This window comes from Nelumbo nucifera, chromosome 4 (genome assembly GCF_055504915.1).
Source record: "Nelumbo nucifera cultivar China Antique chromosome 4, China Antique-T2T, whole genome shotgun sequence".
NCBI lineage: Eukaryota > Viridiplantae > Streptophyta > Magnoliopsida > Proteales > Nelumbonaceae > Nelumbo > Nelumbo nucifera.
The window spans coordinates 24934231-24946512 of NC_142652.1; the positions used below are offsets into that span (position 1 = coordinate 24934231).

General features: G+C 34.6%; 1 protein-coding gene across 27 annotated transcripts in view; it reads right to left on the reverse strand.

Moving 5' to 3' along the window:
- Positions 1-12282, reverse strand: part of HDA15 (histone deacetylase 15) — a 38813-nt gene that overhangs the window by 16642 nt on the left and 9889 nt on the right. For 12 of the 27 annotated variants that reach the window (XM_088902532.1, XM_088902533.1, XM_088902526.1 and 9 more), the window contains 7 exons: positions 12131-12256; positions 11976-12026; positions 10534-10602; positions 6556-6664; positions 3475-3554; positions 3145-3227; positions 3011-3056 (listed from right to left, as the gene is read on the reverse strand). In XM_088902532.1, coding sequence (XP_088758658.1) covers positions 3011-3056; positions 3145-3227; positions 3475-3554; positions 6556-6664; positions 10534-10602; positions 11976-12026; positions 12131-12256 — 564 coding nt within the window. Of the gene's footprint in view, positions 1-3010; positions 3057-3144; positions 3228-3474; positions 3555-6555; positions 6665-10533; positions 10603-11975; positions 12048-12130; positions 12257-12282 lie in introns of all 27 variants that reach the window. The other 15 variants (XM_088902520.1, XM_088902522.1, XM_088902521.1 and 12 more) reach the window with 2 other exon arrangements.

Sequence of the window (12282 nt, forward strand, 5' to 3'; positions counted from 1 at the left end):
AAGAAAAGGAAAGGGAAGGGAAGAAAAGATAGGGGGAAAGAAAGTAGTTTGCACCCCCCTGCCTTTCAACTAATGTTATGTATATTTGTTCTTCTTAATGTAAAAGATTTTTATTAAAAATAAAGAAAAAATGAAATCCCCCCTTCCTCTTCATCCTCATCCTAACCCCCCTCCTCTTAAGGACGCTTACGCCTCTTGCGTTCTGAACTACGCCTCACGCCTCTAGGTAGTAGAATGCCTCGCATCACACCTCCGTGTTTTAAAACACTGATTCCAAATTAGGCCTAAAGCCAAGTAGGGATAAAAGAACCATATTAACACAAAGCACCAAGTGAAAGACTGTGTGAGATAACCCAATCACCTTCTTTGTGTCCCTTCTAAGCACTGCATTCTGTGCAAGGAGCGGAAGCTGCACATAGCTAAGGCTGAGATGCCTCACCCTTTGATTGCACCCTTCTTACCTTCAAATATTCTCAAATTTCTTTCTTTTTGAACTCAAGAAAGAATGCAAAATGACAAAAAAAATGCCCCAAAACTACCAAAAATACTAAAAGAGAGGGAAAAAAAGCAAAAACTCAAGAACCAAACTTATACCTAGCCAAATTGAATCGTGTGCTAATAGTTGGGAAACACAAATCCAACTAATGCCCCTACCAACTAAAATAGCATTCTACTCTTCTCTTTGAAAACAGAACATCTGCTTACCATACTATAACGTCCCTTCTTGAGGTGGCCAACGCTCAAAGACCATATATTGGAGGCACTAGGTTGCACCATATGCCTTTTACATGAGAAACTTCCATCTTACCTCCTGTGCTACAATTATCAATGTTTGAGGCTTCAAAATACTATTTTCACCACCACTCATGGATCTTTTCAACCAACCTTACATTGTCATCTACCAAGTTATGAAGTCTAATCTTTTCATCTGCCTCTATATCAAGGAATGAACTTTCAGAAAATAGAACATGAAACCAGATAGCTTCATACTGAACCTTGAAACATCAATAGTAAGGTATCTAGAACTAAGCTGGTATTGTCTAGGGCATAGCTCACATAGTGTTCATAAACATCATCTAAGTTTTGTCCCAACCATATGGGATCAGATGCATCAATCTTGTTTCACCATTCCATTCTGCTCAATTCTGTATCCATTCTTAATTTATGGACAGCTAAATCATTTCTTACTACATCCGCACAAGTCCTTTCCGATCGGCCCTAGCTCTTCTAGCACCTTCAACTTGTATTGATCACTTCATCTAACAAGTTTTGTAGATGGGCTTCTATGCATGTGACCAAGTTTCCTCTCATTGTATCACCTATTAGAGCTACCCACAGGTTCTTTCATATGATTTCCTTTCTCACACCATCCTTTTTTAGTTTTCTATTTCTTTTTTGAAAGATAAAGAAAAAAAAATTGATAAGTGATAAAGAAAAAAGTTATTAAAAAGGAAAAAAAAAGTACACAGAAACCCAGCCCAAAAAGGCCAGCAAAACCACAGGAAAGAACCGGAAAGAAAAACGATTCAATATTAGTCCTTCGATTAAAAAATATACATATGGCTCTTGATGATTGCAGTGGCTTCTTAAATAAATAAGAAAAGAAATAGAGAGAATACCCAAAATCACTCACAGGTACCTATATAATAACTCTAGGGTATGGAAATCATTCACCATAATTGGAACAAGCTCAAGAAAACTCAATGAACTTCATTGACCTTTGTGTAAAAAGTCCATACATATGCATAGACTCTATATTCATAAGAATCCTGGTAATCAAACTGTTACTCATAACTCATAAGAATCCCAATAGAACAAAAACTGACCAGCCATCACTGCTACACTCATTTTCTGGGCATACAACATAGCTGGCCTAACAACTATTTTATAGAACCTTCCTTTTAGTTAAAGTGGTATTCACCTATCACATAAAGCTCCAGATGCACCACACCATTTTGCCCCCTGCTCTAATTCTGAGAAACACCTCCTCAATCTCTCCTTTGTTATGAATTATTGAACCAAGGTAACGTAAGAGGTTACATTAAGCTATCTCTTGGTCTCCAATCCTAAATGTACCCTGGTTTGCACTACTATTCTTATTGAATTCACATTGCATATACTCTGTTTTAGTCCAACTTATTTTAAAACTTCTTGTTTCCAATATGGTTGTCCATAGACCTAATTTTGCATTTAATCCTTTGTTAGTTTCATCAATTAATACTATGTCATCAGAAAACATCAAGCACCATGGAACCTCTTGAATATATTTACTCAAGTCATCTATGACCAGTACAAATAAAAAGGACTAATGTCAAACTCCTCCGCTATTCAAAAATGCTTTCATTGGAGATGAAGTCATGTCAAAACTCCACTATTCCCTTTTATGCACATACCCTATAAGTAGAAGAGGCTGCTCTAAAATCCCACCCAAAGCAAACTACACCATATTTAAAACTTAGTAACCCAGATAAGGTGCATAGATTTAATTTCCATAACCACTTCCCATGGAGAACCTTTTTTCCCTGATAGATTTCCCCTGGAGAATCTTGTCATTGAACACAAACCTAAAATCCCAATCCATTTGCCTTCTTTGGCCTACAAACCCATTCCAATTATCATTATACTTCCTACCCTCTGTGCTAAATTTTCTCAACATTTTTTCTCTTTGACAGCAGACCCTTTATTTTTTATTTTTTCATCAATTCTTTTGGACTTTTAATTTGAAATGTGTTATATCTGATGCAATGTTTACACAATGAAACTTTTACACTTTTGTGGCTTTAAAATCCCTTAAAATCATGATCAAATAATCAAATCAGATGAAACCACCAATGCAATAATTTAGTTCAGCATCTGCAGTAAATAAGAAAAAAAACTACCATTACTCAGTTTATTGAACTACTTTACCTTTTTCGAAAAACAAAAACAAAACAAAAAAAGTTGTCAAGCAATAGATCAATGAATAATACAACAAAGGATGTTAGAAGGACATTATTTGGCAGATGCTAACCTTTACAACAGCTGTAGCTGATGATGATATCGACCGAAGATTGTAGCTGGAAATAAATATATATGTTTGGTTAAACTTTCAGGAAAGGATTAATAATTACTTGTAAACCAAAGATGTGGAAGTAAACCACCAACCCGCCCTCAAGAACAACAAGCAACTTTCCACCAGAAAGTACACTCAACATATGTGTCATCTGTGCATAACCAGTAGGAGTTACCTGTGCAAGGATAATATCACCAAGATGTAAAGGGACAAGAAATCTGACACAGGGTGCACACCATAAACCTTGGGAATGTTAGGCTTATCAAAAAGTTACAGCACTTTTATATGCTCTCCATATATTCAAGTTGTTGAACATATACAACTGTTCTAAATTGAAGTATGAGTTTGGAAATTGAAACTATGCTCTGAAGAACATGAGGATCAAGAAAAAAGGATTTTTAACCAAGAAAGAAAACTCTTACATCACAGCATCCAAGGGGATCACCCCTTGCAGCATCAAAACCTGCTGAAATAATGGTGATGTCAGGGGAAAACTCCAAAGCTGAAAGTAGACACAATTTAAACATCATTAGATGGCTCAAACCCATTAACAAGGATGATCGTACCTATTAACGAATGTAGTATGATCACATTCCACAACTGGACATTTCACAAGAAATAAATGATACAAATTTTGCAAGAATACAGGACGTAAAGAACAAACAAAAGTGAATCTGAAAAACACAAGCAAGGCCAAGTCTGTTTGCATTAACTTCCCTCCAAACCCACATCCAGCTAGATAGTCCACATCATTTTGTGCCAAGTGCATGCCAGAACAAGCCCTTAAAAGATGGCCCTAGAAACTAGGAACTACACTCTTTTCATATTACATGGAACTGTACTCATCAAAATCAAGTATACATGACTTCTCTTCCAACACATTAAGAAAATGTGACACTAGACTGTTCATTATATTGCAATCTTCTGCTTGATTAGTCACTATAAAGTTGGAACCTCTCTGGAAAAATCAAAACAGATTGTAAAAATCTTGGTTATCGTCACATTTTTTACAAGCCAACCTACTTAACAAATTAATCAGCTCCCAAGTCCACCCATGGTTTCAGACGTCGCAAAATTTTGGTAATGTTGCCCAACATATGTCAGTGTCGGGACTTACCAACATAAACTTGGGGTGGATATAAAAAATACAATACGTCCATAAACATTTCCTATATTTCAGAAATGTCAACTAAGTACAGAATCTTATTCCATGTCAAAACAGAGAAAAAGAGAGAGACATCTGAAAATCTTATTCCATGTCACACACACACACATAATATATATATATATATATATGTATGTATGTATGTATGTATATTAATTATAAAAGTATTAATATCTAGTATACTATTATACATTACTCTTAAAGTCACTAATAAAAGTAAAAATATTAAATGGTTAATATATGATTTAATTCTTATTATTGATTAAATTTTACAATAAATCAGAATTAAACAAAATCAAAAATAGGATAACCTTGTAATATGAAAAAATTCATTATAAATCAGTATATAGTTTAAAATTTATTAAAATGAATCAGTATATTATTTAAATAAATAAACAATTAATATTTATAATAAACTTATTAAAATCCATTATAAGTATATAAGAGCGTTAGTATAGCCTTATAGGAATGTCAAAATTCATTATAAATTTAGAAAATTGAAATATTTTATCTAAAAATCCATAGTAATTACTGCAAACAGTAATGCTTGTCTAAAAAAATAATGATATTTTAATGAAAATGTGTATAAACATAATAAATATAGCAAAAATGTAATATTTTAATAGTAAAATTAATACAGTATGCTTGTTTTGTTGTAAGTAAAGCTTGTATTGTAATATTTTGTTTTCTTTATGCAGACTCATAGACATATAAAATGCCAATACTGGATGATATTGGATGGCAACATGGAAAACCTATAAAAAGGTAAGACGAATAAGTCTATCTATAATTATTGTGGCAAAATAATTGGTAGTAGTGGTGTTCCTAGAATGAAATAGCATTAGACAGGTGGGTTTTTTTGTATTCGGTGCTATGCACCATTAATAACTTCCCCCCTGACCCTTTTCCCCATAATGCTGGTTGCAGAATTTGATTCTGCATCATTGCTGGAACAAACCTAGCATACACCAACGAGCCAGCCCACGGTTGGTTTAGACAGGTAGTTTTAAAAATGTAGCCTAATGCCAAAAATGCCCAAGAGATGTGAGCTTGGCTATGCACATAGTACTATGGGAACAAAAAGCATCTAAGCAGGACAAAGCAACATGTGCAAAAGAGTTTCAAGATGCAATACATAACGTACCCAAATGATTGTGTGACAAAAAAAATAGAATAGCATACAAAAAAGTTGTTAGAGAGTCTCTTGCAAAATGCAAATAGATGGAACAGTGATCAATTACAAAGAATTAACTTAAGTAGACCAAGTGATAGTAATCAAGGATCTAGTATCAATGGTAATAGTAAACAAGGGCAGAGTAGAATGCATTGTTCATACAATGATACAATGTACGAGACGCAGAAATGCCTATAGACGCACACCTATATCGATACAAAGATGTAGGTCAAAAGAAATTGAAATCAACGCTTAGTGGTGAAGATTTGAGGAAAAAAATGGAAAAAGCATTGGCAAGATTCTTTCATTTCAATCATATTTCTGCTAATGCTGCCAACTCACTTGTTTATAAGACAATGTGTAATGAAGTGGCAAAACTTGGCTCAAGTATAAAGCCACCTACCCCTTTTGAGATAATGAGCCCTTATTTGGATGAAGAAGAATATGAAATAAAAATGTATACAGTATCACTTAAGCTAAATTAGCCCAAATATAGCGTAACAATTAAGTGTGATGGTTAGACAGGTCCTATAAGGCTGTCTATTATCAATTTTATGATGTATTGCAATGGCAAGACAATGTTTCACACATCCATTGATGCATTGAGAGATTTTTTTTCTTTAAAAAAAAAAAAGATTCACCATATATTTATAAATTGATGGCATGTATTGTTTTTTACGAGTGTTGATGTGTTGTTAATGAGGTAGGACCTGAAAATGAGGTGCAGATTGTGATAGACAATGGAAGTAATTACTAGAAGGTAGGAAAAAGAATGATGAACAGGTATAACATATTTTGGATTCCATGTGCTACACATTACAGTGAGTTGATACTAGAAGATATTAGAAAGAGAAAAAATAATGAAGACCACCATTGATAATGCAAGAAAAGTAACAATTTTTTTCTACAACCATGGTGAGCTTCTCGCTATGATGAGAGAATAGTGTAAAGGGGACATTGTTTGCCAAGGGTGATACAATTTGCCACAAACTTCATTGCTCTTGGCAATATCAAAAAATATAAGCAAGTTCTAAGAAATTTATTTAACTCTAGAGAATGATATGCTTGTAATAATTCTCATCTTTTGTTAATAAAATTCCTCTTCGATTATCAAAAAAATTCAAATAAAAAAGGTCCTTTCCATGTCAAAGATAAGAGACTAACCTATAGGAATCACAATATGTTGGAACGTAAAAATATAATCATTGTCTCCAACTCCCCCACACTTCCATGGAACATTCACACAATATCCTTCTGCGCCCAAAATCCCTACCTGCATAACAGATATCATTTAATAGAGTACATAAACACTAAACCAACAAATTAGAATAGAAAACCAGAAAGCTATGTGCTAATCTTTTAGAAAGAAATATGAAGCTTATGTTTCAGGATCACCCCAAGTATTGGAGGCTCAACCTTGATGGGCATACCAAGTTTAAGAGATATGCCCATGCATCAAGATGCCATATGTCAAGAACAAGTGTTTCATACATCACCCGTAAGAAGGGCTCTTGTTTCAAGATTGAACTTAGAAACAACTCTAAGCTTTTTGCATAAGTTTATATGCACCCTATTTAATATATAGTGTCTTTAGCACCCGTTTAAGAATTTATTTTATTTTATTTTACATTAAAATATTTCTAGTAGCCTTGAAGGATTTCTAGCAATGAAATTAGTTCTTTTGCGCTCTTAATACTTATAGTCCCTGTTTATATGATGACATAGTTGTCAATGAGACACCTAGGCGACAAGGCACCCTTTAAGGCTCGTCTCACCTAATCGCCAAGCAGTTTTTTACTTCCTACTATAAAATACATTTTTGTTCATTCTTTTTTGAAATTATAATTATAAAATAGACATTATCAAACTAAAATAATCATTTTGTGTGTCTATATACCAAATTCTTCTTCTTCTAAGGGTTCAGCCCCTATATTTTTTGAATTTTATTTTCCTCTTTTTTCTTCTCATGAATATGTTGATTTTCTATACTTTGAACTTTATACTTTTCTTACGAATAATTATTAAGGAAATATGGTTATGGTACCTAGAGAACTACCTTAGGACCTATGTTTTTAACATAAATCCATCGCCTAGGCGTCTAGGTGACAAGGCGCCCCCTGTCGCCTAGCCTCGTCTTGGCGCCTTGAAAACAATGCATGATGATTAGTTCACTTAAACATTTTACTTATATTCATGACATCTAATGATGACTGTAACCACCTACTAACCTCCTATGCATTTGTTGCAGACCTTTGGAATGTTTCTTTTCTTTGGGTGTAGGTGAAACTTGTCTATGGAGATGACCAGATTCTTTGATCAAGCTACATTTCAATGACTCAGGAGAAGGGGAAGAGTTTAGTGGAGATGCACAAGGGCAGCAGTATAGCTACATTTTAGCGGCTCAAGAGAAGGGGAAGAGTTTTGTTGAGATGCACAAGGGCAGCAGTATTATGGACTATCGGGGAAGAGAGGAATGCAAGATTTTTTCTTGAAAAAGAAAGGAAGGAGGGAGGCTGTGAAGGAATGTGTAATGACTAGGGTGATACAATGGGTCAGAACCATGGACATCTTCCCACACCTATCCTTTGATAATATATGGAGGAATTTGGGTGAGGTAACAAAGAGCCCTCCAAAAAAGGAGCAAGTTTGACTTCTTTCGTCACCATTGTTTTAAAAGTGCAAGGCACAAAAAAAGCACAAGGGCCAATTTGCGCCCGAGGCACAATGCGAGATGCACGCCTTTTTGAAGCAAGGCGCAAAAATGCAAAAAAAAAATGCTAAAAATAAAAAAAAATGTCAGAAAATTCAAAAAATGCCAAAAAACAAAAATAAATATCAAACATAATAGTAATAAAAAATATAAACTTAAATTTTCAAATAAATGTTTTATAAAACCTATTATCTAAAATTAAAATACATAACATAACATGTAAAGAGTATTCATATGAAAATTTTAAAAATAAAATGCAACATATAAAGTATTTTCAAGCATGTAAAACCCACAATCTCTTTTTTTCTTCAATTGCATTACTTCAAGTAGCGAAAGTGATGTAAAACATAATGCATTCCTAATTCTATGAGCCGCCTTTGTACCACGCCCCTCGAGGCAAGCCCAAACAAGTCCATGTTAAGGTCTTAAATCATTTATTCTCACAGAAAAAAAATGATGTTCATTCATTCGTTTTAACAAAATATCTTCTTAAAAGGCAATTAAAGTTATAAATTCATTATTTTTTATGTGAGAATTAAGAATTTAAGACCCTAACATGGTCTTGTTTGGGCTTGCCTCAAGAGGTGTGGTCAGGGATCCAGGGGTAAAGCCCCCGGCCCAGCCGCTAGGCTCAAAAAATAAAGCAAAAAAAAAGCATAGAGTTTTAAAAAGGCACACACCTGGGCTGAGGCACAAGGCGCATGTGAAAGGACTGCGCCTAGGACCTAAGCAAGGCGCATACCCTAAAATGCGCCTAGGCGCACCTTTTAAATCATTGCCTCTGACTAAAGACTTCATCAAACTAAACTGTGATGGAAGCAGCCAAGGAAATCTAGGCCCATTTGGCATAAGAGGTGTGTTTAGAAATAAACATGGATAATTGTCACTTTGTTCTTGGTACCATTGGGTATGGCCAAGGATCAAAATATCAATACAATGCACCCCATATTGGGTATATCATATCCATATCGATCCACTTAAATATGTATGGATACACTAATACACAAGTATTTTAAGATATTTAATACTTCAAGATGATGGACTTCATCCCTCTAATGTTTATAAAATAAAAAGGTAAAAAATAAAAAATAAAAATAACAGTATCAGTCATATCAATACACACCAGTACCCAACTTTTGGTGTCGAGTATATCGATATTTTGATCCTTGGGTACAGGAAATTCAATTAGGGTTGAGTTCTTGGCAGTAGTAATTCAAGAGTGCAGATAGCAAAAGATCTAAACTCAGACAAATTGGTTGTAAATTTGTAATTGAAGCTGACTCAAAGATAGTGGTGGGATGGTTAAAAAAGCCAAAAGATTGTTTTTTGAGAGTATAAGGATGACATAAAAAAGTTCAAAAGGCTTACTAGCAACATGACAATGAGGATATAGTGCGAGAGAAGGTTGCCAATGGGATGGCTGATTTCTTAACTAAGCAAGGGGTTAATAGGGATCAGTTATATTGGGCTATGTTGTAATCTATTTTCTTATTTTTTCTATTATGAGAGGTGCATCTGACACCTCTCTTTGGGAACTTGTACTGGTATATATACTGAATCTTCTAATAAAATTGAAGTTACTTATCAAAAAATATGAGATGTCATGAGGATTATAACCTACACATTGCCACATTGGACAATCCTAGCACTTCACCTCACACCTTTGCATTTGCTATATGCAAATACATAAAAACAACAATAGAAATGTGCATACATCAATCACAAATACAGCAAGATACATGAATCCACAAATGAACCTCTCCTGTCAGCCATATAGAGGGATGATGTGACAAATTCAGAGCATTCATTAGAGGGATGGGTCTGACTGGATTTGATTTGTGCATTTTTTTTAAGATAAATCAAAAAGAAAACGTATGAAGAAAGAAAGGGATACAGGACACGGTATAGGTGATAAGAAATCATCCAGAAAAAGGAAATAGCAAACAATTATCACATTCCTTCCTCTATTTGTTGGATCAAAACTCCCATAACCCAATAAAGCAAAACAAAACTCCCAAAACACGTGCAACTTTGTCTTAGTCAGAATTCTTCATACCAGATGGAGTGAGACTCAAACAATTGAATACTTTAATGAACAAATTTCTAAAACAGCAATAAAGAATTCATTGACATAAAAAACTGGAAAATAAGAGTATGCTGAAAAACCCATATAAAACATCATATAAGAAGAATTTGTCAAATAACGGACAAAGCTTCATGACCCAATTGGCTCAGGGTACCACTATAGTATTCAACACTTCGATTCCAGCCATCCCCAAAGATAAGCAGCCCACCACCCTTGTATAGGTGGCAGATCCTAGATGCGCATCAGATGTAAAAATCATCTGCTGAACTGTTCAGCATGTAATTTCCTTTTTTTTTATAATTAGCAGGTGATCTCCAAATTCAAACAACAGAAAATTCCAGAGTACCTCATCTGCTGCTCCAGTGCCTGGATAGAACCTCCCTCCTTCATGCCTATGCAAGGAAATATACAATACCTAAAGAACAATCCAATTCATTCAGCAAGCAATTTGATACAAAAAACCCAATATTTTCCATAGTATAAACATGTCAGAAAGCAAACAATAGCAATCACAAACTTCAAAATAACACAGTTAAAGCTCATCTACCACTCAATAAAAATAAATATTGACATCATTCAGGATTAGTATTTTAAAAACCAACTCAGAAACAGAAGTGCTTTTCCATCCAGGTGGCAGGTTAGCGGTTCAGCCTTATAGATCAAACAAATTAACCTTTGATATCATAAATTAAATAATAAAAATATAAAATAGATAAGTTTACAGGAAAGAGTACAAAATTTTTCAAACAATTTACAGAAAAATTAGGTATGTCTCTAATATTATATATTCATCATATTAAACAAAAATAAGTATGACAAATCACATTTGTCATTATTAATGATAGAAATGGCTGAAATACAAAAAAAAAAAAGAAAAAAAAAAAGCAGTTCAGGGGTGAAACAAACCCAGAAATCTGGCTGGGTGATAGGTTAACCAACCTGACTGCCATGTTCAACCACAGGTTAAAAACATTATTCAGGATAGCAAATCTTTTCAGAGAAATAAAAACCCATTTTCTAAGTGAACATTCAACATTGTTATGCACGGTAAACAAAATGGAAGTGGTCCAAGAAAAGATAATAATTGAGAATCTACTTGTTTTAATGTAGTGAAACCTCAGAACTATAGACCTACAGAATTGCCATTAGCTGCCAATTAGAGAACTGGCATTGAAACTCTGTCCTCAATCCAAGAAGAAAATGGTCCAATCCAGCCAGGACAACTTTCATTTCATTTCCCCCTGCCAAAACATAACATATGGGAACAGGTTTGCCAGTTGGCCCCTAGTGAAGAAGTCCAAATGAGACAGGTATCCTCCGCATGGCAACTTAGTTTGGGACAACAAGGATACTCAGTGTTCATCTCCTCACACTCAGGGAATAAATTTCGGCCAAAAAGACCTTGTCATGTATCAATAATAAAAAATTAAAAATTGGATGCATAGTATTAATAGGGTAAAACTCTAATGCAATGTTTATTTATTAGTAGCTCTTCAGAGATTGTATTAACTTGTGAGTTTAAAAAAATGATAAAGACAATCATAAATTTGCAAAAAAACACCCTTTTAGGCAAGGACAAGCTCCTACCACCCACCCAACTAACTCCATCTTTTTGTTTACATATTACAATCTCCCATTCCAGGAGGCAGCCACCCAAATTAGCATAGAGTTGGTGTGGACTGCAGGAATCAAGCCATAGCTCATCTGGTGCACGATCCAGAATGGCCACAATACACACACATACATGTCAATACATATAAGCTCGGTTGTGCTCATCATAGAGCTTACCGATTTGTTTCCCTCAAATATTTCTTGTGTGCCATTTCCATGATGTACATCCTGCAAATAGAATGCATATAACTTTATTGTGTATTATTTGGAAACATTGCATAGACCAAGAAACGAAATCAGAGACCAGATTAATAGGAACTCTCTGTCATTACCCAATCAACAATTAATACTTTCTTGGCACCTGAACGCTGAGCTGCCAATGCAGCAATTGCTGCATTATTGTGGAGACAGAAGCCCATCGATTGTCCTACACCCGCATGATGTCCAGGAGGCCTAACCTGACTTACAAAAACAAGGAAGTAAA